Below are 27,475 nucleotides of genomic sequence, written 5' to 3' on the forward strand. Positions count from 1 at the left end.
CCCCAGAAGGAAGCTATTTCACAAACATAAAGCCTACCCAGTGACACTGCTCATATCTAATTTGACAAAATGTATTTGTGCTGAGAGACCGTAGGGAAACATGGGGGCCAACCTTGCTACTGTTATTCAGATGGTTTCCATTATCTTCAACAGAATTTTAGCCCAAGATCACAACTGCAGTTAAACCCATAGCATGGGATTGCTCTTCAAGCTATTCCTCCCCTCAAAAAAAGAAAAAAAAAAAATTCAAAACCAAGACCAACATCAACGCTCTTACACATTTTAAAGTTAAATCAGAATGAGATGTAACACATAGTTGAAAACTACTTATACATGTGCCTGTGTTTTAAGCAAATGTAGCTTGGTTCCATAAGGGGTTCAGAAATGGCAATGGCAGAAGCCAAGCAGAAACCTGCCCCCCCCACCAGATAAAGCCATAAAAGAATAATGCCTGTCACACAATGGAGTTCAGACATAGTTATAGACAGAATAATGAAAATAAATGTGTACATGACATATCTATTTATATATGCAGTCATTTCCTTCAAAGAGATACATATCTGATATGACATTGCATTACAATCTGAAGTCCTTTAACAATATTATTCCCTGACTCTTGACTCATATCATGGTCCTAATAAGTGCTACTAATAAACAAACCCATGTTATTGAGTCTGAGCATGAAGGTAGGTGCTGTTTTCAAAAAAAAATTCCTCTAAAAAGACCCTAAAAACATGTATTTTGACATCAAGTATGATGCCAAAAACAAACACACTTTTTAAGTTGCAAATAATCATTGAACCACCTACTATAGGTTTTTACAATGCTTTCATCTTAGAATACTGCTATACACAAAAACATTTCATTTTAGTCCTCCAAGAGTCACAAATGTACAGATGTTGCCATGTGGCAGCACAGAATCCATGCAGATGCATCCATCATGTGCACATTATACTGTTGTATTTTTGGGATACAAATTCAGGTTTGACTGTGATCCAAAAACACATGGAAAGTGAAAGTGAAATTACTACTGACTTCATAAATCAAGGAATAAATGAAAGTGATTTTCATAGTATTTCAATCTCATAAAGCAAAAATTACTCTGTTCTTGAAAAACCCCTGGAATGAGGACTAACTAGGTTAGAACACGAATTTATAGCATCGGTACATTAGGAAAAAAATACATGCTTTTTCTTTTTTAAAAAAAATATATATACAAGATTTATGGAAAGAAATGGGGTTCTTTGCTATGCAAATCTAGTTTTAAATGAACAGCACTGGTCAAAGCATACACTTTCAGGCTGATTCTTTCTGTCTTACAACCAGCAAATCTCTCCCTCCGAGGTATCTGGCTGAAGATGTTAGAGAGAAAAGCACAGTGCTGGCTGTCATGAATAAATAAATAAATAAATGGATGGATGGATAATTTCTTAATGTTAGAACTTGTTGCAGATGTCTTACTGCTAAAAGACATTCCAAAATTTTGAAGTTTACAGTCTGGGGTTTTTCAATCCTTTTGCATTCCGTGGCACGCAGAACACGAAAATGTTTTAAGATCGCTCTAAATACCCACTTAAGATTCACCTCCTAGTTTCTGACCTACCCAGCTATTCACACTGGACTAGCCATGCCTGTCAATGTGTTTTCTCATCCAGTGTATCCTTAAGAAGATGTGAAGGCACCCTCATCCAGCATTCATTCCTCACCCTCTGCCAGAGGTTCAATTATTTCTATCTTCCAGGAAAATCTTACACTTTGCCCTGTGCTCCTCTCTCATTCAGTCAATACAAGAAACGTTCTTTCTATTCTACCTGCTTTGCCTATTTGGAGAACTGTGTGTTTAATCTTTCTGATTTATGTGTCAGGGTGTAAAGCATTACAGGCAACGTTACATTCTCAAATCTGAAAAGAAGGAGGCAATGCAATAGAATAGCTGGAACCCCAGCATAATTTGTTTTCTGTCCTTAAAACTGCAGTGCTAACGTGCATTTTGCTAAAACTTAAGCAATTTAAACATATTTTCATGTATGCCACGGTTTGCCATCACATATATCTAAATGTTCCAAAATACCCCCCATCCACTACTAAAAACACCCAGAAACTGCAATAAACGTTTGTCAATCAAAGAGTTGGCAGAATGAAGAAGGGGGAAGAAAAAAAAAGAAAAAAGGGAAGAAAAAAGAAGAAAAAGAACAGATTTACCCTTATTCTATCCCCACTCTAATATCCTCGTCCTAACTTTATAATTGACTGAAAGTCTTCAACATTTCCAGATGATGTAATGCTTATCCGTGCATATTTTTACATAAATGAGTGACGGAAAAAAAAAAATTCAAAGCAGGTACCTTTACGGTGAAATGATGAAAGTGAAGTAAATTTAAAATATAACTTCTTAAATACACATAGAAAAAAACTGTAAGGTGAAAGCAGAGGGCGACTTAAAAAGAAAAACGCAAAAGGAAGCAATATCTCAATGCGACCGCTTAGGATGAAAGCCCTTCAAATTATCCCCGCGTACTCTGACGGATTTATACGGCACTTGGCGAAATTCTGTACTTTTCCAGATGAGAAAGAAAAGAGAAGAAAAAGCGCTTCTCTCCCTGCTCTCTCCGAGCACCGCGGTGTTCCGAGGGAGGCAGACGCCGAGGGACGCGGCTGGTGACGGGGCTGTCACTTCGCGAGGTGAGCGAGTTTAAACGATCTCTCACCGCCAGCGCGACGCTTTTTTAACACAAAAGGCACCGCCGCGACCCGCTCCCCTTCCCGGCCGGCAGGAGGGGAAGGATGAGGGAGAAGGGAAAAAGGTGCCCGCGGCGGGGGGCTCACCATGCGAGATGCTGTGGAGCAAGGCGACGGCCAACATCCACATGCCCCCGCCGCTCCCCCGCTCCCCGCTCCGGGCTCGCCCTCGCCCGCCGCGCCCACGGCCGGGCCGGAGCTGCCAGGCAGCGCGCACCGGGTCCGGCCGCCGCCGCCGCCTCCTCCTCCTCCTCCTCCTCCTCCACCACCACCTCCTCCTTCTCCACCTCCTCCTCCTCCTCCTCCTCCCTCGGCTGGTGGCTGCTCGGAGCCTGCGGGGCCGCTCGTCCGCCCAGCGAGCGCTCAGCCCCGCCTGCAGCCCCGCGGCTCCGCCGACACTCGCCCGGCGCTCGGGCGGGGGAAGAGGCGGCCGGCGGCGGGGGCGGGAGGCGGGTGCGCGGCGCCCAGGTGTGTCCTTGGCTCGGGGAGGCGCCCGCAGGGCGGCGGGGGCAGGGCCACAGGTGACAAAATCCTCCGGCGCGGCCACACGAGCATCCCCGCCGGCGGCGGCCGGCCCCGAGCCGCGGCGAGCCGGCTCCTCGCACGCCTCCTCACACGGCTCCCCTCGGCCCGGCGGCGGGCGGGCGGGCAGGCGGGCACATCTTCTTTTTCCCCTTCTCTCTCTTGCCTTCTCTCCTCGCTTCCCTCGCTCTCCGGCGGCTCGGAGCGCTCGGAGCCCGCCACTCACCTCCCCTGCCTGCCGGCGCGGCGGAGGGCAGCGCTAACCCCAGCCCTCCGCAGTCTTAAAGCACCACCGGGGCCGCACAGTGGAAAAACCCAAGACCAATAGAAGAAGGCAGCAGAATATCCCTGCCTCTCAATAGTTGGCTGAACTGCGGCCGTTTGGCATCAGCTGAGTTGTATATGACTAATGTGTTGACAAGTCGTGTAGGGGGGACTGGAGGAGGGGGCCCTTCTAGAAGGTCACAGCCCAGACAGGCGAGCACATCAAATAATTGACTGAGAGTCTGTGCAAAACTGAACGAAAGCACACTTATATATATACACACACACATCTTGCAGTGCTTACACGGATCCAGATACTATTTGGTCTTTCATCTGCGTCTTTTTCTGTGGCAAAGAAATTCTTTTCCCCCTGTAGTGAAAGAGTAAATTACAGCCTCTCAAACTAAAAGCAATTTCTGCGTCTATTCTTTCTTCACATCTATGATGTGAAGGTTGGTCTAAAAAGGAAAAGAAAAAAAAATAAAAAGAAAAGAAAAAAGGGAAAAATATTAAATGAAGACAGCTGAAAAAAATCAATATTTTGAAATACATAACAGCATTAGGGCAACTCTGAATTTAAGCTGTAAGATGAAAAGCAAACACAACAAAGCAATAAGGAATCTCAACCTGCAGAATCCCCAGTGTGTTACCAACAGGATGACTTCACTTTTGGGAGATGACTTTTTTTTTCAAAAAATGCTGTATAACACCAGACATTGCCACGCTGACAACACCCTGCCTTGTGCTCTGCAATGAAACCCAAAGAAAGGACGTCCCCCAAAAAGACATTGGGATGAACACGAGCAGAAAGCTCAGCAACAGAACTGGACAGGGAGGAATATCTATTTGGAGGCATTTCTAGAGCCATACAGGGAAGATCATAATGCCCTCCCAGAGTGTTGTATAAGGCCCTGCATTCTAATTCTTGAGAAAATCAGAGTCTCAGCTGAAGCACAGTGAAAACCATCGTGCAGGAACTGAGTTCCCTGCATCCCATTTGAGCTGGGCTATCAGCCAGGAGGGACTGAAGCCCTGAAGTGAGAGTAGGAGAGATGAGACCAGTATTGGGCAGGGACTCATGGCTGACCTTAAGAAAAAGATGTGGGTAACCAGGAAAGCTGCTCAGGGGAAAATAGAATCTGATGCCATTAAACAAAAGTTAAAAAGAGAAGTACAAATGTCTTGGGGGAGAATAAATTAAAAAAAAAAAAAAAAAAGAAAAAAAGGAGAGAAATTTGGGGTTCTTTGGAGTGAAGTTCTGTTAAAAATAACAATAATCTCTGTTTATAAGAGAGCTAGTGACTGGCAGAAATGTTTAAGTCTAGATTCAAGAGCATTTTGGAGAAGTTAATGACAGATTTGTTCAGGCAGCTCTTTCAGGATTGCTGGTTTTCCCTGTTTGAAACCCAAAACATGTTTGGGGCTTAAGAGATACAATGCTCTACCACATAGAATAAATATACTGTTGTCTTATACCTTTCTACATCCTTTACTCATCTACATAACTCTGGTAGCCCCTGGTAAATTTCAGCTTCCTGTAGAGCAGTCTCAAGCAAGTTTCTGTGCCTTTCAGTTCATTTAAAACAATAACAGCAGATGCAAACTTGAAAAGTAAGACTTTAATTTGTTCTTCTGCGCACCAAAAGGCAAAGGGACCAACTTTCAGCAGGTGTATAACATTTTTTAGTGGTAGCCAGCCAACCAGGCAGTGTGATCAATGTCCTGAGCTGGGTTTAAGGAGGGAGGGGGAAGGCAGGATGCAATTTTGCATGAAAGCAGGGTTCAGTGGTTCTGCTGCTCAGAGAATAACTTGACTGAAACCTAAATGAAACAATCTGTCAAAGTGGAGAAAGAAGACTACATGATAACTTCCACACAGAGTACATGAAATCAATCAGAATGCTACTTTTCAAGTCTGAAAAAATCAAGCATGATCAGACTTCAACTGCAATCAAGGCTAGTTAAGGTCATGAACCAAGGAGAATCCCCATTTATGCTTTTTTGTTGCTGTTTGTTTGATTTAAAGGGAATGTCCTAGATTAAGTGGCTGGAAATTACTTAATTCTCCCAAAAACGAATTCAGTCATTTTCCAGAAAGATATCTCAATTAGACTTTGCACATGATTATATCTTCTCTGATAAAAAAATCTTATGGAATTCTTAAATTAATTGTGATTAAGAGTAGAAAATCTAAAAATAGTCTAAATTTAAGTGCTTAAACTGGATTTAGATCTTGTACTGGTTGACCGTATCAGGTTAACCATCCTTGCTTTCTGCAGTTATCACACAAACTTTGAAAGGAACATCTCTTGAAGTTAACAGAGATATGGTAACAGTGCCCATCAGCTCATGATCACCCAAAAAGTATCTCAGACACTCAGCACTTCACATTATCCTGCAGGAAGCACGAGGGGAAGACTTCTGGATTAGGACCTCACTGAATGAACGTGAGCCATCTGACTCCAATGGATATCCAGAACATCAATATACCTTCTGAGAGTTCTGGCCACACATATTCCAGTTCTCCCCTGAGCCAACAGCATGAAGCACATCCAGAAACATCCCCAGCATGAACAGTCTGACAACAAGCCACCCAGTCACCAACTTTCAGCTGAGCAGAAATCTCAACAGAAATCCATGGAAAGGGTTAAATGTTGAAGTTGCAAACCAATTTTCCAATGCATCTAAGTCATATTCTCATATTAAGTGAGCAGACACACACAGGAATAACCAGAGCAGACCAACACACTAAGTAAAATCTGCCTTGTGAAAAGACGACTTTGTGAAAATTAAGTAGGTTACAATGATCCAAGTGCCTGAATGTTTCACGTTCCCATACTGGAAGATGAGGTACCTGGTCTCTAACTTTTGTGGCCAGTCTTGCAGGAAAATTCTTTTTTTTTTTTTTCAAAGAAAAAGATAAAATGGCCTGTCTGCAATAAACCTGCATTGATTGGGACTTTAAAAAAAAACAAAAGAATCTTCCAAGGAGAGGCCAGGCTGGGAGCAGCAGGAGTAATTGGTTCTATTCAGATCATGGATGGTTTCATAGGCTTTGGGCTTTAGGGAACTCGGTCAAATATCTGCCATTGAAGCATTCAGCTATTCAAACACAGCCCTTCATTGTCATTCAGGACGCAAAAAAACCCTCATTTGCAATTTCAGCTTTGAAAATGGTTTTAAAAGTACCTGGAGGAGGAAAGAATGGGAGGGAAGCAGAGAGGAAGTGAAGAGAAAGCATGGGGAGAGAAGAAGTTCTCAACAGTCAGAAGACCTGGGGGGGGGAAATAATAAAAAATGAACATGCATGAAATCAGAATCTAAATGGCTGATCAGCCCAGTGTCTGGAAGAGATGATACCTTGGCTCAGCCATCCCTCAGTTTCTAAATCATTCTGTCTCTCCTCATTATTGACCTTGTTCCCTGACTGTAGTCTACAGGACTATGTTCTTGCAGAGCAGTTATTTGAAAGGAAAATGTTGGTTATTAGTTTGTAGATAAGATAAAGATAACCACTGGGAGCTATCAACTAAGTAAACCGACTACAGTTCTACATTTATTCATAATTTTCATTTTAATAAGATTTAACAATGTTTTCAGTTCTACTGAGAAAGGAGTTGTAGTCTCTGGCAGTTCAAAAACAAAAACCAAAGCAAGAAGCATATTACCCTGAGATAACAGTAAAGCAACAAAACCTGGAGTATTTCAGTAAACAATTTTTTTCCTCTTTTTTGATGAAAACATGCAAAGATGTGTCATGCAAAGGATTTGTGAATATTTGGCTGAAATACAGTCCAAAGCATTCAAATATCAATCTTCTGAACCAAATATTTTCCATCTTCTTTCTGATTCACATCTATTTTAAAGCTGAAGATGGCAAGTTTGAACCACTCTCCCCCAGATTTTCAGGTAAACTAAACTCCTGTCACTGCACCCAAAATAAAGGAAGATAATCTCAAAGAGCGATAAAGGGACCAGGGGTTAAGAAGGGAAGAGGAGCAGAAGTGGGAAAGCTTTTTAGTGGCTTCCATTGGTCTGGAAATGGAGAATCAAAAGCCTTGTGAGAACAGGTTTTCCTCAGAAGACTTCATGCCCGATTTGATACTGGAGAGATTGAGATAAATGTTGAATGCTTGTCAAAACCAATCGCTAAACCTTCTGATATTCACTGGCTACCAAGCTTAATGCTTATATCTATAAGCTCACAGTCAGCCATTTTTATCAGGGCAAGCTGCAAAAATTAAATATTTGCAATGAGACACTTAAGAATTGCAAAGGAATTTCTCCTTCTCTAAGTACCATTAAGAAGATATCTGTTGAAAAGCTTCTGTTTGTTACTGTGAAGCTGGGAATACTCGGGAGGGAGAAACAAAATCTTAGCATCTGCATGCAACTACTTGTTAAAGCATCTCTGCTGCTGGTACCTATGTGGTCCACCCAAAAAATACAAGGGAATAAGTACAGTTTGCTTCCTACACTTCATCTGAAACCACTCACTACTCCAAGCTGATAATGTGCAAGAATATTGTTATCTGGCAAAAAAATGTGCTCTCTCGCATGACCTGTTCTTACAGTATACACACAATTAGCCATTCAGTCTTGATATGCTCATGAATTAAAGCAGCAGCTTTCAAAACACTCTAGATGGCTTAATACACACTGAGCTTTAAACCAGAAAATTGAGATTTATATTTTTTTCCCCTGCCTGGAGTTACTCTTTTCTCATGCAGCTCATTCCTGGGGTTCCAGTAACATCTGGAAGATGTGAAAAAGCAAACTTACCCCATTAGGTGGTTCTGTGAGCACAAAAGAGTGGAAAAAAGAATTTCCTCTGGATATTTGGTCAGAAGACTCAAGACCTAAGTCAGATGTCTCTTACTTTTTCCAGTGCTTCCAAGAAGTTGGATTGGGATTAGTCTCTCCCTCTCCTCTGCCTGGGTGAATGTTTATACACTTACACACATATTAAAGCAATGACTTAATTATATTGTGCTTACACCCAACAAACAAATGGATTGAAAATGGACAGCAGGTTCAAAAGTTATTAGAGAGAAGGAGTAGAGGAGCTGACAAAGATGTTTCTTAGAAAACCATGCTAGAGTAAGGCATGGAAAAATCCAGTCTGTGGGAAGGATTTTAAAGCCCCGTGTATGATTCATGTTTTCTTGAGAGAATACCAGATTTCTCTATTTAAAGTAACATCATCAAAACATAGGGCAGTGATTTTTTTTTTTTTTTTTTTTGGTGGTACAGACTTCTTTTTGCATTGCACCTTGCAAACAAACAGAGAAGGTAAGATTCTTGCTGCTGAAAGAACAGTAAACTGAAGGAAAAATATTTCCTTTCAGAAGGGAGAAGCCAGGAGAAATATTTTTTTTTTTTAAATTTTCACATCTTCAAACAAACAAGTTTGTTCCCGACATAGAAAAGGGGAAGAGGAGGAGGGGGGACATGTGAAATAGCTAAAGATGAAGGCGGGGGACACAGCACAGAACATATTAGACAACTGTCTTGGGTGAAAATCTGGGCTTGCAGAAGGGCAGAAAGGTTTCTCTTGGTGCTAATTGGTTCTCACGAGAGAAAGTGGCATAACATGACATACAAGCATTGTGGCACTGGAGATATCCATTCAAAAGTCTACAAAAAAAGATTAACTAAACCCCTCTGTGTGTCTCATGTATGTGCAAAGACAAGACATTAAAGACCACAGCATTAAATGATTGTAATGCCAAGGTATTATGGAATGATTTACATACACTGAAATCATAGGCATAGCTGTGCCACACAGCACATATCATAATGTTGCAGCATGAAAGGGCTGATTCAAGAGCACTATTTCATTTCTAAATCTGATTTTCCATTATTTGGATTAGGAGTTAGAGCCTTTTAACAAGACATCCAGGACCACTCTGGATTTGGATGTGGGTATGTATATATACTCATAACTGCTTCTTATTAAGAAGTAGTGTTGGGAAAAAGGAAATTTGAAGGAATATCACATCTTCAACAAGCCTTTTTTAAAAAAAAATTAATGATGGTTTCAAACCTCTGCAGACCTGCCTTTAATAATTGTTACAGTGCAATCCATTAAGTGCTGTAATTATGTGGGAAGAAGGCTATCCCTGGTCCTGAGCCAAAGTCTGATTTCTATTACCTGCCCAGGATGCCAGTGGCTTACACAGAATAGCAACCACACAAACAAAAGAAGAATTGAGCTATTGGGAGCCAACACCCCCCTGACCAGAGTCAATACACGGGAGGCACCAGAAGAGCAGAGCTGGCCATGCCCAAGGCGATGCACAGAATCCTCAGGTGGCTCCCACGTGCTTCCAACCACTGATGAAGAGACAGTATCTCTGCTTGCAGATCGCTGGGAGCTCGTGAGAACATGGCTCTTCCCAACCCTGGTGCAGAGGAGGGGGCCAGAGGGGAGCAGCAGCACAGCAGAGCAGCGGTGGAGCAAGGATGCAGGGTTGCCAAGCAACAGCCAACCACGGGAGGGGGGAGTTAAAATGGGGAAGGGAAACAGATATAAATTGTATTTGCTCCTGTGGGGCCACAGTAGCCCTTCCATCTGCTTCTCTTCCTGCTTCCATGGAGTTATGGGTGTGGATTCCACGAGGGGATTTGGCTACAAGTGTGTCTTGCATCACGAGCTCCAGTCGGCTCCTCCAGGAGGTTGCAAGAGGGAGAACCATAAGAAATACTTTCTTTGCCAACTTGTTGTCATGGATAATACAGCAGGAACAGCAGCAGCCTGCCGTGGGTTCTCCACACAGCTTGCCCCAAGACTCAGGAATACAAAGTAAAGCCAGACCTTCGCCCTTCACACGTCTGCATCAGTGACATTCCTCCTGGTGCACCCTCGTTTGCCTCAGAGACACCACAAAGTACAGGAGATATTTTTACCTTCATACCATACAGACTTTCTATGTGACAAGTGGAGCCTGTTATTATTTCCATGCAAAGTTCTTGTTTCTATTCTGTGAGACCATAAACACCTGATGAAGTAGAGGAGGAGACCTTCACAAAACGTTTAGGCAAGAGCCTAAAAGCTTTTTAACCTTCAGCTACCCTGGTGAGGAGGGACCAGTTGGAGAGGGGATGGAATATACAAAAATAAAGACTCCTGACAGCTCATGGGGCTGGAACACATAGGCTGGAAAGACTTTTAAAAAGGCTGACCTCAGAGATCCCAAGCCTCTCTCTGCAAGGACAGCCTACCACTAACCTCCATGGCCATGCCCCACATCACAGCTTTCACCAAACCTGGCTCCAGATGCAAACTTTTGTGGTGCCCTGCCTCTTACCTGGTGCAACTCAATGTTTTCAAGTCCACTCACAAAAAAAATCTATTTGTGATCCCCCTCTTTTCTTTTCTGCCCACACTTTATACCCATTATCTCAGCTCACCAACAAACTGTGTGCTTACACACCACTGCACAAATAATTTTGTCTCCATAATGCATTTTCTACAACCTATCACTGCTTACACTTACAGAGGAAGGAAACAGAAAACTATGGAGGAAACTGCATTTGCGTTTACTTTTGAGTACAGAACATAAGTTTTACCAATGCAAATTGTTCACAGGTAAGACAGAGACATTCTCTGTGCCTTTCAGGTCATGGAGTCACCCAGAGAAACACAAAAGGTTGTAAAGTAGACAGTTCTCTTTCTTTCATCCAGGTACCTGTGCCTGCTTTAATAGTCAAAAGGGAGGAGTAAGCACATTTAAGAGATGATTTCTCCCATCCTACAATGATTGTCCAAGGTAAAACAGAAAACACACCCTGGAAGCCTCTGTTCCTCTCTCTCCATGTATTATGAGGAGAAGCTCCAGTGAATTGCACCATAAACACTTTAAATTAAGCGAGATGAGCAATGTCCACAGCAGCCAACTTTTGCTGAGTTTTTAAATAGCAGCAAGCCCATAGGCAGGATTTGAAGGCAGCTAATGGAGATCTTCCTTTTTGGGGAGGAAATTCTTATACAAGAGCAGAAAAGTACTTGACTGTAAGTTTGGCAAACAAGTTGAAATTCATATGCTGGTTGGAGATGGAAAAGGACTCCAAGTACTTCATGGGAGAAGTTTGGTAGGGCTGTGTTATGGAGAACTTCAGCAGTAGAGGAGAAGAACATGTGATAGAGAAACAATGGGATATCCTGTCCAGTGAAGGGTTTCACCTTAAAATGAAAGGCAACAGGAATGACAGCAGCACATTGGACTGAGATTAAAGGAGAAAAATCAAAATTGCCTTGTCATCACCTGTGACAACACATCTGGAGCACTGTGCACCAGTTCTGGGCTCCTCAGACCAAGAAAGACACAGACATACTGGGGTGAGTTTAGTGAAGGATCACAAAGACTTTTAAGAAATTGGAGAATCCAATGCATGAGGAAAGGCTGAGAGAGCTGTGACTGTTTAGTCTGGAGAAGAGAAGGCTCGGGAGGATCAAAAATCCTGGATGGGATGGTATAAAGGAACTGTAGCCTGACTCTTCTCAGTGGTATTCAGTGAACAGACAAAAGGCAACAGAAACAAGTAGAAACCAAGCAGCCCTATTTTAAAAGATTTTTTTATATATGTATGTATATATATATATATAAATAAAATGTGTTTATTTTCATGATGAGGGTGGTCTAACACTGGCACAGGTATCCCAGAGAGTTTATGGAGTGTCCATCCTTGGAGTTATTCAAAATTTGACAGGACACAGACCTGCTGTAGTCATTGGCTCTGCTTTGGGCAGCAGGGCTGGTGTAGATCTCCCAAGGTCAACCTCTTGGATCTGTGGCAAAACCACTGACTCCATTCTCCACAGAGAAGCTGATCTAGATCCAACACAGACTGGTGCTGTGGTACTTCTTGTTCAATTCCTTGGGAATTGTTTTGTGAGTTTGGGTGGGGTTTTAATTTTTTTTTTTTTTTAAGTATAGCCACCTGTCAGAAGCGATCTCTTCACCACCAACACTTATTTTTAAATAATGGTCGTTCATTTAACAAGCCTACATTTACTAACCATTACCACAGTTGGGTTTTCTCTGAGATTAAGTGCTCATTAAGTGACTGCTACTAAGTAAACAGCATCAATATCATCTGTGCAAGAGACAAAATGGGCAAGTAAAAAGAGCTCACCTGCCTTTCCTGGGGAGGGCTGTGCTTCAGTGGAGTGGGAAGTAGGTTGTAAATGCATTTTCTCCACTATTCTGGAACAGTTCTTCCAGAACTATAAACAAAACAAACCCCCACGTGCCACCCCACACCTCAGCACACAGAAGGGGCTGTGCAGGCCACAGTCCTGTGGAGGGGAAGACTTGGGTACTTGGCACTGGGCACAGAATGCCAGGGTTTGTCTCCAGAGCAATCAGGGATGCACGTTTCATACATCCTGTTTCATACACAGTTTTCACATCCTTGCTGATTCATCTCTTCCTTGAGCATACTGTTTCCTCTCTCCCCACCTTATATTCCTCTCACACAGAATTCCTTCCTGCTTCTGTCACTCCTGTTGTGTATATCTGGAGCCTGTCTGTTCCTGCTATCTCTTTCTTTGAAACGATATGACCACAACACAATGGGCTTTAAGCATTTTTTAGCTGAAGGTTAAGCTAGAAGTCTCAAAAAGATACACCTGTCTTGCATAACATCTCCTGTCTTTCCTGCACAGCAATGTTGAGAGAATAACTTCTTGCTGTTTTGGTCTCCCTGCTATTGCCAGAGACATGGATATAGAAATACAAAATTATGCTTAATTGGTTACAAGTGAATAAATGGCTCAAGAAGATATTCTACCAAAATAGGTTTATTTAAAAAAAAAAACCCAAAGAATATGCTAGATGATGAATTACTGAACTGTATTAACTTTCATATCTAGTTATAAGTTTGAGACTGATCAAAAAGTTAATTGGCAGAATACATCCTTTTTGAAAAAAGCCAGATTCAGTATGTTTGAAACATTCTGCCATATAAGTCCAAAATTTCAAAACAGTTTCTTGACTGGAATCTTCAAATGAAAACAACTGTTAAAGAATAAGATAAACCACAGCAATTTAAGGGATTTTTCCATATTAAGTTTGGGGTTTCTATGAGTTTAGAACTGAAATTATAGCATGTTAGCATTTGTCATTGAATTAAATTTCTCTCTTTCAAATAGTTTTAATACACATACCAAAACCTTCACTCTAAGGAATGGGGTTTCTAATTATTTCTGTATTTAGATTTTCTTCCAGATTCATATGAAAAGAAGTCTGGTGACCTCACTTTAAGCCCGTGGCACAGACAAATCTCTGCACTCGGAGTTTTCCAAAGTGATCAGCAGCTGTTTCAGGTCGTGACTGAAGGGAGTTGGCAAAGCTTTGTGGGAAAATGGCAAAATGCCTACATGTATAGGTCCAGCTCAAGTGTTACAGTCTTCTCACATAAGTAACAATCAGATTCCCCTAAAAAACCTTTACAAGATGGGGGGGGAAGGGGAGGTGATGGGGGATTGGCGAGATCTCATTTGTCTTCAGCAGTTAATACTAACTCAAGAAGTCAATACTTCCTAATCATGAAACAGAATTTCCCCCCGTGCCTTGGACATCTGCCCCAATGATTTCTTGTACCCAATACCCTTCCACGAGTGCAAAAACCTATTTCTGAATCCAGTTTCTTAGAAGATACGTTTATATAAGGATTAATAGGAAACCGTTAGAGCCCAGCAGGAACAACACACACAGCTACCACGTATAACCTTTCCAATACGTAGGAGACAAACTAATAGTACAAACTAAGACCTCCCAAATACTACATACGTTAGTTTTCTTTCCTTTGCAAGGTGGCAAATGACAGATGTTCCAGAAGAACACGTCCTTTTGCCAGATGGGGAGGGGAGGAGGAACGGGAGGATGACAGGGGAAGAAAATGTCCTTAGTGCCTCCCCCCCCCCCCCCCCCCGCGCAGGTTGCTCTGATGTTTGCAGAGATGCCGCTCACTTGCGGGCTGTCACTTTGCTGGGTAAGCGACTTTAAACGCTCGCAGGGCGAGCCCAAAGCCAGCGCGACGCGTCCAACCCCGACAGGCACCGCCGCGACCCGCTCCCCTTCCCGGGGAGGGCGAGGATGGGCAGGAGGGGAAAAAAGGTGCCCGCGGCGGGGGGCTCACCATGCGAGATGCTGTGGAGCAAGGCGACGGCCAACATCCACATGCCCCCGCCGCTCCCCCGCTCGCCCTCTCCTCCTCCTCCTCCCTCGGCTGGTGGCTGCTCGGAGCCTGCGGGGCCGCTCGTCCGCCCAGCGAGCGCTCAGCCCCGCCTGCAGCCCCGCGGCTCCGCCGACACTCGCCCGGCGCTCGGGCGGGGGAAGAGGCGGCCGGCGGCGGGGGCGGGAGGCGGGTGCGCGGCGCCCAGGTGTGTCCTTGGCTCGGGGAGGCGCCCGCAGGGCGGCGGGGGCAGGGCCACAGGTGACAAAATCCTCCGGCGCGGCCACACGAGCATCCCCGCCGGCGGCGGCCGGCCCCGAGCCGCGGCGAGCCGGCTCCTCGCACGCCTCCTCACACGGCTCCCCTCGGCCCGGCGGCGGGCGGGCGGGCAGGCGGGCACATCTTCTTTTTCCCCTTCTCTCTTGCCTTCTCTCCTCGCTTCCCTCGCTCTCCGGCGGCTCGGAGCGCTCGGAACCCGCCGCTCACCTCCCCTGCCTGCCGGCGCGGCGGAGGGCAGCGCTAACCCCAGCCCTCCGCAGTCTTAAAGCACCACCGGGTCCCCGCAGCGGGAGAGGAGAGGAAAGAACACCAAAAGAAACAGTCGCTGTGATATGCGCTGCGATATAACAATATCAGTACGTGCACGGAAAGCACTCTCTTCGTCGTGATCGGCACGTTCCGGGTGGCACTCTGGAGGGAACAGTGGGAAGATTAGTTTAGATTATATGTAAGACAGTGTTTACTTGTTTTAAAGGACGTTTGTTCAGTCATACAAAATTGTATGTGTTGTGTTGTATTCCAGCTACTGACCTTTCTCACTTGCAATATCCTTGCTGAGCTGTAAATACTTCAGTGAATGGAAGAGCTTGATTTTCTGCTGTAAGTCAAAGAGAGGGTGTTGGAGCTGTCCAAAGTGTAATATTTTCTCCTAGACTGGTGACAGCACTAGTTAGGCTTGAGATCCAAACCACAGATCCTAGACCCAAGATCAAACAGACATTTAGTGCGTCCTCTGCATGGGAAAAGTGAACCATCTTCTGTTTAGTTGCTCACACAGATAAGCAGCAGGGCAAGGTAAATAGGTACTAAAAATTATTTTTCCTGGATGGCAACAGGGTAGAAACTGGCCTTTCAAGAGGTCACAAAGGGGATAGGTCTTGGGAACTTTCATGATGTGCAGAATCACTGAATCATCAAGGTTGGAAGAGACCTTTGAGATCATCCAGTCCCACCAACTCAGCAGCACCCAAATGAGGCTGTATGAAAGAAAAGTTGAAGTGGTTATATAGGGAGCTGAGCAAGAGACAGTGATAAAGACATAAAACTCCTCATACAAAGCAACAGCAACAACAAGAAAAAAATATGGACAGTGTAGTAGTTGAAGCAATTAATAAGACAAAATAGCAGGTGAAAAGCTACCAAAGTTTTTAAAATATCAAATTATTTATTGTTTTACCTTTTGGACTGGCAGGGAAAATTATCTTCTGGGGCATATTTTGGCAGGAGACAGGTCTGTACATACATGCTTGGATGGCCAGAGAGTAAGCTCCTACAATATCTGCAGTGGAGAACAGGACACATGATGTGGTTAGTGGGGGAAAAAAAGGGCAGATAATGTTTATGCTGAGTAAAAGGCAGCATGTTCTGGATACAAGAGGGTGTTGTCAAGAGCAAACTCCAAAGTGTGGCTTGGAGCAGCTGTAAGGATGGAAATGTTGGCAGTGACAGAGAACAAGGAGGGAAATGAGAGACAACTGAAAAGATGGATATGGTTGGTGTCAATAGGATTAGCTGCTCAACGGGAGATTTGGAGATCGAGCTAAATGATTCATATGTACTCTCTATGATGTCTTATGGGTGTATCTGACAGGATTTGGGGAGCAGAGAGCTGCAGGGTGGGAAGACACCAGGGAGTGTCCCCATGCTGGTGACACGGAGGAGTCAATGCCTGAGCAGAGGAAATGAGTGAGAAGGAAGGATCCATGGAAGAAAAGAGTCAATAAAAAGGAGTGGCAAACCCTCCTGCAACATGCAGACCCCAATCTCCATTGCATCACTGAAGGGACTGAGTGCAACCTGCAGCCAGACAAGGGGAGGGGAGACTATGAAGCTGGAGGGCAAGTGTCTGGACTGAACTTGGCTCTTGGGCTTTCCCAAGAGGAGGAAAGAAGTTTCCCTAAGTTTTTGTTTAGTTGAATGTCTTCTTTTTTCTCAATACCCAAATCAGTGATTTTCAAATCAGTTTATTTTCATTGGCAATGAATTAAATTCAGTGGAATTCCCTGAGTTCGGTCTTCTTCTGAGAACTTATTAGTAGCCCTAGAAGCAAGTGCAATGTTTCATAATACCTGCTAAAGAACTGTTGGAAAAAGAAGAAGAAAGGGAAAAGAAAAATCACCAACTTTCAAATTAGGACAAATTGCAAAGACACTGAATTAATTATTAGTAAGATTCTAAACAAGATTCCTCTTGCTTCTTACATAAATTAAGAAAAATACCAGCAAGAATTCTGTAGAACAATACCCTTTTCTTTACTGTAGGGTGGATAGCAGGAGTTTTCTGTCCAGAAACATTTTCCTTGGTATTTTACATACACTTTTGTCAAAAATGAATAATGATCAGTTGTGAAACAAATATTCTCCCCTCGTTTTGAAATTATCAAAATGGCTTCTGAAATCAGCAAAGGTGGGGGGGGACAGGACCAAAAAACAGCCTGTCAGATGGTTTCATTGTGGATTCTTGTATTCAGTTCTTTTGCTGTTGCCTTCCTGATTGTGTAACTTGGAAGTTCTACTGCAAAAGCTTTCATGCAGGCAAACAGTGAATGTCTAGAAATGTATTTTAGTGCTAAAAAATATGATGATTATGCACAGGTATTTTTCTTTTAATGACAAGAGGATCATTCCAAGTTCTCAGTGTTTTGTGCTTATCATTTTTTTGGACAGAGACTTCCCAGTGGTCTTGTTGATGCATTGTCTGACCCTGCAGGAAGCATTCCCGAAAAGATTAACATCTGAATATGTGCAATCCCATTACACAGGCAGTGCTTTGGACTCCCCCAGGATGGGTAGACTGTGGTCATACCTCTGTTGTGAGGGGATGTGGTCCAGACTCTTCCTCATGACTTAACTTACAGCTGTTTCTGTTGCCTTCTCAGAACCCCTGGCAAACTTTTCTTGCATTTATCTTCCACAGCATCCCTGTAGGTTTGGAGTTTGCTGTTATTCCTGTATCAAAGAACTGAAGCACAGGGAAGTCAAGGGCTAATCCACTAAGGAATTCAGGTACTGAAACAATCTGTGCTGTAAAAGCCAAGTTCTAAGTGAGCTCAGAGATACTGGAACTCACAACCTTAGTACCCAGTACCCTGGTAGTTCATATGGAAGAGTTAGGCACTGCAAAATGGGACTCAGGGAAAATAAGTGGAGGGACACATCAACTGATGGGAAACAGCTAAAAGAGAAGGGCTTTAACACTCACCAGGCAGAGGCAGTGACAGGCTGGGTTCTCTCAAGAGAAGCAGAAGAGGAGACAATTGACTTCTGCACTTGTTCTACACCCAACAGAGAGAGAGCTGGCTGCAAATTATTACTTGACAAAAATCACAGAAAGGGTGGTTTATCCTGGTTATGCTGTTTCTTTGTGGTAGTTCACTTGCCTATGAGACTTAACACCCAGCTCCTGCTTTTTTCCAAAGCTGTATTTTTCCATGCTTTCTTCACATAGAGCAGGGGTGACTTAGAAGATGTCATATGATGCCATAGCAACCTCATCTTCTGTGAGGCAAAAGAGCTGGAGTCCTTCTCCAAAACAAGCTGGAGTGCACTGGAACATGGATCTCCCACCTCCAAAGCTGGAGCTCTCAAGTTTTCAGGAATGGGGTGACAAATGGGGGCAAGAGGAAGGACACGTTCTCTTCTCCAGTTCCACTTTCCAGTTGGCAGAAGTGCAGCAGAGCAGCCCGTGCTGGGCAGCAAGTCAGGGTTGTGAGCACCCTCAAGACATGAGCATCTTCATGCATGTTCTGGGGCAAGAAATCCAGGAGGTGATTGCAGACATATCTAGTCTTACAGTGATACTCTGTCCTGAAGGTCTTTCTTTTCACAAAAACATAAAGAAAGATATATAATAACAGGAGAATTTACAGGGACTCTTCCATTCCCTGTGATTTTCTAAACATAATTTTCAATTTCTAATTCATGAAAGCCTCCTTGCAGTTTGTTCTCAAGTCCTTCTGTCGTCTGCCTCGCACTCTCTTTTTTTCTGAAAGTATTCAAGTCATTAAAAATGCAAGTACAACTATATATATCTCTCTAATACTATATATATTGTTATGGAGATAGTTCTAAGAGATAACATTATGAAGGATCTTATGAAAGATCTTATCTTCATGTGAAAGCTATTTTAATACCTTACCAGAGGTAACTGGGGATCAGTTTTGCCCTCTGTAATTAGCTAAAATTACCTCAACCTTCTCTTTAGGCTGGATGAACAACATGTTAGAACTGTTACCTCAGGTATTCTTGGTTCTAAATCTCTGCATGTTAAAGAATAACATGTGAGGAGCAGAGAGGAGGGGAAGAAAGAATAGAGAAGGAAGATGCATCTATACCCAGCTAACTCCTCCCAGCATCAGGGTTTATTACAACATATTTCAGCCTGTCTGCCTACAGTTATTCCACAGGATCCATCCTCACAGAGATTTATGCCACAATTCCTGGATTCAAGCCCTCTGCAGAGGGACAGGAACATCTGAAACCTGTAGGCAGGTGGAAGAAAAGCTAATTCAGTGAGTGAACAAGGCCCCTTCCCATTCCCAAATGATCATATTTTCAGAAACCCTGTTCGTGCTCATGCTCAAGTCTGTCATTTTTCCCCCTCTCCTTAGAGCATCTGGGTCTAGTTAAATGTGGCTGAGCACATGACAGGTTATGCCAGGGTCTCTCTTCACATCCAGGCTGGCTGAAGTTCCAAACAGTCTCATGTTGAGCCCTGCCATCCCACATTAGGAAAAAAAAAATAGTTGCACAGATAATAAAACACGATCTTGTCAACAAGTTTTAACTAAACATGCAAAAGGAACAGGTGTAATTTTAGAAAACCCTGAGTTATAGACCTGAACAGCAAGTGGCAGGTGCACACTCTCAGTCAGGGATTGTTACGTAATTTCTGCCAAATCTTCCAGTTGTTTTCCTCAGTCTTCATCAGACAGAGGGATCAGGCAGTTGGCATTTATCCAAGCCCCAGCCCTGCTTGGGCTCCAACCAAAATGCTCATCCCAGGTATCAGAGCTGGATTAGATGAACATCAAAGTTAGGTGTTGTGGGTGAGCTTAAGGTAGCACTGCCTGTGCTTTTATTTGAACTCACCTCCTCAGCTGCCTCAGCTGCTCATCAAACATCCACTGTGAGGGGGGACACTTCATACCTGTGAATTCTCCTCAAGCAGAGCCTGAGGACAGGTGAGGGACTGCACAGTATCATTCCCTGTGTAGTGGGTTGACCCTGGCCAGGTACCAGGTACTCACTAAAGCCACTTTCTCCCTCTGCAACTGGACAGAGAAGAGAGAAAAAAACCAGCTGAGAATTCACGGGTAGAGATAAGAGCTGGGAGAGGTCAGTGACTGATCACCTTCACGGGCAAAATAAGACTCAAAGTGGGGATAATACTTATATTTATTACTAGCAGGATAAGAGCCAAAGAGTGAGAAATAAAACAGTCTTGAAAACGCCTTCCCCCCACCCCTCCTTCCTTCCATGTTCTCCCTCCTCCCCCCCAGCGGTGCAGGGGGACGGGAATGGGGGTTGCAGTCAGTTGTTGTTTCTGCTGCTGCTCAGGGAGAGGAGTTGGAGCCCTTCCCCTGCTCCCATGGGAGACAGTCCTTGATGGACCTCTCTGGTGTGAGTCCATCCCTCGGGCAGCAGCTCTTCCCAACCTGCTGTCCTGTGGGTCACTCCTCCATGGGGTCAGTCCTTCAGGAATGAGTTGTACCAACGTGGATCCCCCACAGGGGCCACAAGTCCTACAAGGGAAAAACCTGCTCCAGCCTGGGCTTCCCTCTCCAGGGGCTGCAGGTCTCTGTCAGGACCCTGCTCCATCTTGGGCCTCCCATGGGGTCACAGCCTCCTTCATGCATCCACCTGCTCCAGCATGGGCTCCTCCAAGGGCTGCAGGGGGGTCTCTGCACCCTGATTCTCCCCCATGGGCTGCAGGGCCACAGCTCCAACGCCTGGAGCACCTCCTGCCCCTCCTTCTGCACTGACCTTGGTGTCTACTTTGTTATTCCCACGTTCTCACTCCACTCTTCCTTGACTGGAATTCTTTCTGTGCAACAACCTTCTGTTCTTAAATATGTTATCTCAGAGGTGTTACTGTCACTCCTGATGGGTTCAGCCTTGGCCAGCGGCAGGAATTCCATCCTGGACCCGGCTGGCATTGGCTCCACAGGACAGGGGAAGCTTCTGGCAGCTTCTAACAGAAGCCACTCCTGTAGCCCCCCCCACTACCAAAACCCAGCCACAGAAAACCACTACACCCTGTGATGCCATGAAGCAGAAATGTGATTTTTGCTATCACTCCCTAAATAAATTTAAAAAAAAAAAAATTAGGTTGCATCAGCTGTACTGGGCTGGGCCAAGAAATCTAAAAAACCCCAGGGCTGAATAAAAATCTCTCACTGTCATCTCTACCTGACCACTGCTGATATGGACAGCTCAGTTTCAGGCTTTACCCAAGACTAAATCAAAACAACCAATGTCTTTCATAGTGCTGTGGTTGACACGGGAAGGTTTTTGCAGAGCAGGCAGCATTAGAATTTTTGTCACAAGGAACTGTTGCTGAGGTGATTTTGCTGCTATAAATTAAAGAGCAAAGTTGACTTGCTGAGTATCCCTCAGCTCCAGTTCCCTTTACGATCCCAGAGAACTCATTAGATTGCTGGAGCTGTGTCTTGCCACAGATCACCTGTGAAAAAAAGAGAATGAAAGACTCAAAAATAGGGCAAGACATTTTGGACAGAAGACAGCTTCTTGAGCAGATGTTTAAATAATGTTTCCTCAAAAAAGGCAGGCCTCATTCTCCTGAAATAAAACACTAACTGTATCAACTAAGCAGATCTAGAGTGGTTTTAGTGATTCTCAGCAACTGCAAACAGTAGGAGGTACCAATAAGGAAACAGCATGACTGAACTAATTTCCTTTGACATGGCAATAACCCCAAGTAAATCTGCTTTCTCTTCAAAGAGGCAAAGCCCAAGACAGTACTGCATGTGGGGAACTCTTCACCAGGGTCAGTTGTTTCATGTTCTAGTGTCATATTGAGAAAACCCACATGTGAAAACTTCATTTAACAACAGATCAGTAATAAACTGTTGGTGGGTCTATAAATGACTCACAAACCAGGTCTGCCTTTATTAATATTACCTTTTCACAGTGATGCTGTTAGTGTGCAGAGTTTTTCAAAGGAATACAGAGGGTTTTTGATCACACAAAAGTAATTTCTCTATGGACAAATTTTCTCCACATTTCTTCATGGACAAATTGCTTTTTGCCTTCTGGTTGGGCTCCATCTGCCCTCACCATCCTTGTAACTAAGAGGGCTGTGAGCAGACAAGAGGTCAGGTGGCTTCAGAAGCGAGCTGTTCAGCAGACAGGCATCTCAAAGTGATCAGCAAATAGCCTAAGTGTTCAAAAACAGGAATATACACACACAAACCACAGTGGGAAACAATGCTGTGGGTCAACATCAGATGAATGCTCTCTTTAAGTTGACTGGCCAAAATATCACTGGCCAAATGCCAGTGAGAACGATGCCTGGCTTAGAATGGCTGTTAACTGACCACTCCATCATGGTTTATTGTGCCTGAACATGCCCAGGCAGGAAAGCACCTACTGGCATGGCTGTACCCTCTGTCACCCTGTGATGGATGGGAGAGACCTTTTGCCTCTTGTTTGGTTCCAGTGGTGTAACTGATACTGTAATTTCAGCCACACAGAAATGTTGGAGCACCTGAACCCCCATCACAGGGCTATTTACTGACAAGGGAAAGGGCTCTGAATAACCAGTAAACCCATTTGAGTACTGTGGGACCAAAGCCCCAGGAGAGGTCAGAACTGGTAGCCCTCAGCCACGTATTTTATGTCTCTCTATCTCAATGACTCCACTTGCAGAGCTGAAGGAGAAAAAACATTTCCTTCTTTGCAAAGAAGTGGAACTCTCCTGACAGAAGGGCCACAGGGATCCAGGACACAGCACAGTCTGACACACACTGAAGAGAGGGCTGAGGGAAGGAATCCTGCTGAGATCAGGTGATTGCTCAGGCAGGCAGGGCTTGTCAATGAGTGCATCAAGAATGTGCTTGATTTTCAGTGTCGTATGAACCCAAGAAAACGTTTCTCTGGGGAATTTACAGCCTTTGTTTCCAAGATGAAAGCCGTGATCAGTAATTCTGGAATTTCGTAAAACAACATGAAACTTACTGCACAAAATGCTGCAGTTTCATGAAGTTCACCCCAGGACAAGGAAACTACTCCTCAGAAAGTACCAACACAGACTTTGTCACCTTTCCCTCAAAGTACGGGGTGGATTTCTTTGGTTCTGCCTTATCTGAGGTGAAAACAAAGCAAAAGCAGATCTCTGCGTGATACAAACTTGTAACACACATAGAAAGACAATTAACAGGCACAGGTATAAATTACAGATCTGAAAGTCTTGGCCTGTGACATATGCAGAAAAACTGGTCAATAAGTAATTACATTAAAGAAGTGTGTTTAGTTATCTCAACTAGTGCAGTTTCTTGGCTGCAAGACACTGATGCTTTTTTTATGTTATTTGTTTTACTGGCCTCCTCAGTGAAGAATTGATGGAAGGTCCTTTTCCCTGACCTAATTAGGCAAAACTAGGTCTTCATATCTGCTGCTTTTGGAAGGCTCAGGTTTCTAGGTGTCCAGTTAAGACTCACAGTAGGAACATTGTTTTAAAGCATCATCCAAGAATGAAATTTGCCTCAGCAAAAACATCCATGGGGAGGGACAGCTGTTTGTTCTTTCTGTTGTCTGATTGGAGCAAACCAGTTTATTAACCCTCCTGGAATTCCTGATTTACCAACACTGGCACTGCGTTGTGCAGGCACTGCTCCAGGTAGAAAATAATACCTGAAAAATGTATTGGTTAATAAATCAACAACAGATTTTAATATTAATTGTCGCTTTGAAACTGATTCTCACCAAATATCACAGTTAGTGGCTGCTTTGCTAACATGTTAATGGATCATTAACTAAAACCAGTCATTAACTGCTGCTGTTACAGTTTCCATAAGGATTTATTAAGGTAATTTCATGTATTATTAAAAACAAAGTTCGTGGCTCTAATGTTCTGAAACTTTGTCTCCCTCAGGCTTCCACTGATATTGCTTCAAAAGTAGAAACATCTGCCAAACAAGTAATTGTGTCATTCAGTTCAGTTCAATTCTTTACAACAATACTTCTTGCTCTTAAAATTCCTTTTTCCAGTGTTCTTCTCAAGGAGAAAGTGACTGTGCATAAAATAAATGTGAATGCAAATATAAAAGTATATATAGCTTTGCAAATATAAAAGTATATATAGCTTTGTAAATATAAAAGTATATATAGCTTTGTTAGTTTTTGTAGCTGCTAAATCAAAAGGAGGTGGATCTGGTCTATCAAAAAAAAGAAGAAGCTTAGAGAGTCGGGTCTGTCAATATGATTAAAACCACTAAGAGCAAATTCTTCCACACACATGTTACTAAACCATGAAACTCATTGCCCACAGAAGTCATCAGGGCCAAGACCATATCAAGGTTCTCCACAGAGTTCAAACTTCATATGGATCTCAGGAACTCTACTCCCATAATTAACAATAGTCTTAAACTCTGGAACATGAGGCTTAGAACTGCCTTAATTACTTCCCGTGGTAATTAATTCCACAGTCTAAATAAAATCTGTAATTATTAGCAGTCAGAGTGATGTTGTTAGGTCAAAAGTTTTATATTTGCACTTATATGGTCTTCCAATGGACCATGGATGAAATTAAGGTCACTCCAGTCTGAGAAGGCTTAAACTCCTTTACACCTCTATTTTCTGGACTTTGTTTCCTCTCTCTCTCTCTTTTTTTTTTTCCCAGTGGAGAAATATCTGAAAACAAGAGTTTCACACTTACAGCTCATCACTTTCCTAGTGTTCTACCAAGAATTTAAAATACTGACAGTTTCCATGTGGTGAGATGAAGAGAAAAAAAAAACCGTTTTCCCTCCAGCCTGTAAAATCAGACTCACATTCACAATGTGCTGCCCTACTCCATGTCCTTGAGCACAATTGCTTTGGATTAACCTGGACCCTGAGAAAACCAGGTGAAGTTTCAGGACAGAAGGGGAAAGGACAAGAGCCTTTGTCTCACCTCAGTGCAAGAGCTGACCTTTTGTGGCTACAGTTCACTTTTCTCAGAATTTCACTAATTGCTCTGTGTTGGACAGTGTGTGAGTACAGGCTGCTGGCCTGAAGAAGTGTTGAACATTCGGATTCTTTTAATAACATCAGCCTAAAAATCATATTGTCACAAAAAATTGGCAGATTTAATTCACAGTTTATGTCAACCCAGACAAATCAAGCCATCAAACCACAAAAATTCACGTTGCTGCAAAAAAATAAAACTCTGATTTACAGGCTGCTAAAGGTTTGTAATGTGGTAGTAAACGATTCAAATTATATCCCCTATTGTTATCTGTGGATAAGCTGATATTAGTTATGAATGCTGAGTTTTCTCCAAATGGCCTGGGTTTATTTCATCTGTGCAAGGCAATGCTGCAGAGATTCATCTATGAGTACTGCAGTGATAATGTCTTAATTTATATCTCTTGGGGAAAAAAAAGAGAAACACCAGGCTTCTGAATGATATCTGATGATAAAACTTCATGACTTCACTTTTTTTTTTAAGAAATCATCTGTGAAACGTTCTTCTATACTAAGAAAAAACTTCAGTGCTACCCCTAAAACACCTGTTCCCACTGAGATTCCTGTGGCTTCATGGAAAGCCTGGTTTTGTGCCTGATTAATTATAACATCTATAGCGAGATCTGCACTGCTTTTATTTTTATTAGCAACTGCTAGTTAACTGAATAACTGCTTGCTTTCAGAATGTGCTGTACCTTTGGAAACCAAGAATTCATCTACAAGGAAGTGAAAGTAGGATGTACATAACTGCTAAACTTACATGCACCTGCTTTTACATAAGCCAATGTGTTTCTGGTGATAAAAATCACAGTCTTTCAGCTCCAAATGAATCCTTTAAATTGGGAAGATTCATGTTTCATCGTTAGAAATACCTCCTATCCTGACAAGATACATAGATTTCTTTCTCAACAGAGTTGTCTGAAAACAACTGAGCTTAAGGCCACTTTTTAAAAAGAAGAAATTTGCCATCCAATGTACTGTGGGATTAAAAAAAAACTACCTCTGAATGCATTTGACTGTGTGAAAGAAGGTGGCATGAAAGACGCAGGAAAAGATGCCAAGATTCACACCATAAAAAAGTCTTCAGGTGAACATTTCAGCACCAGGTCACAGAAACCCACTTTGTGCACATCCATTCATAACCCTCTAGTACAGCAAAAAATAAAGGAAAAAAACCCAACCAACCAAACAAAAAAATGAAGAAAAACCAACCAAACAAAAATCCCCACCAAAACCAAAATCCCCAGCCTTTCCATTTTCCAGTAAGAAGCCTGAACATGAAGCTATTTTCTAATTTTCGTGCTTCCAAGTGCTTTCTTTTCCATGGAAGGAAAAATATCCTGCAAGATTCATGAAAACCATTCTCTGCTCCATCTGTTCTCAGGTCCCTGCTCTGTCACAATACCTTGATGACATCATGATGTCATTTATTGATTAGGAAAGGGATAGTCTGTAACTTTTGCTGAATTCTTTTCTAAGCATTCACTTGCCTTCCCAAAACACCCTGTTGGCTTTGTTTCTTGTGCCTACCAACCCTTCTCTGTCTGAAGCACATTGTTTGCTCTCTACAACTGAGAATATATACATACATATATAATTTTTTATTTAGTTTCCTCTAATGACCCTAATACAACATGTACCTGCTTCTTAGTTAGGGCTCAAATAACACAATAAATGATTACAAGCCTCCAGGAGCTCACCTATACATTAGTGGCTTTGAATTATTCTGGTAATGATGAAAAAAAATGGGAATGAGTGATTAATAGGAAAAACAGCTCTTATACATTACTGCTCAGTAACTATCTCTCGAAGTAACTTTAATAAAAGGAGTAAAAAAATTGGAGGGTTAAGAAAAGTCACAAGGCTAATTCATATCATACCAAATTATCATTCAGAGATTCACTACTAGTTGATAAAATAAGAACAGTAAATCAAATGTATCCATGTGCCTAATACATATTTAAGAAGTTCATTTAACAAAATCACTGCCCCTCCTCAAACAATGAGGTTGTTAGCAGGGGTATTATGCTTTTATTCAGTATCCAGACTATATTTACATGTTAAAAACTTGATTATAATCAGTAGTCCAATATCAATCAATCATCCTTTCCCTAATTTATTTACAACCTAAGGCCTGTCTATGTGGTCACACACAGACAGTTGTGTGTTAATTCTACTCATTCTCTGATCTGGCCAGGCAGGAGTCAGGTCCAGCCCATAAATCCCCATTAATGAGGCACTGAGAGATAGGTCTTATCACCATGGGCTAATTACAGCACTAACAAGGCAAGCCTTGAGTCTGG

The 27,475-nt window shown here is 43.0% G+C and overlaps 1 protein-coding gene across 3 annotated transcripts in view; it reads right to left on the reverse strand.

Moving 5' to 3' along the window:
• DSCAM (DS cell adhesion molecule) overlaps positions 1-2,902 on the reverse strand; it is a 440,015-nt gene extending 437,113 nt beyond the window's left edge. For all 3 annotated transcript variants that reach the window (XM_027635014.1, XM_027635020.1, XM_027635030.1), the window contains exon 1: positions 2,827-2,902. In XM_027635014.1, coding sequence (XP_027490815.1) covers positions 2,827-2,869 — 43 coding nt within the window. In that variant the 5' untranslated portion in view covers positions 2,870-2,902. The remainder of the gene's footprint in view (positions 1-2,826) is intronic.
• Positions 2,903-27,475: the final 24,573 nt, after the last annotated feature.

Source organism: Corapipo altera, unplaced genomic scaffold (genome assembly GCF_003945725.1).
Source record: "Corapipo altera isolate COAL_440 unplaced genomic scaffold, ASM394572v1 0, whole genome shotgun sequence".
Lineage (NCBI taxonomy): Eukaryota > Metazoa > Chordata > Aves > Passeriformes > Pipridae > Corapipo > Corapipo altera.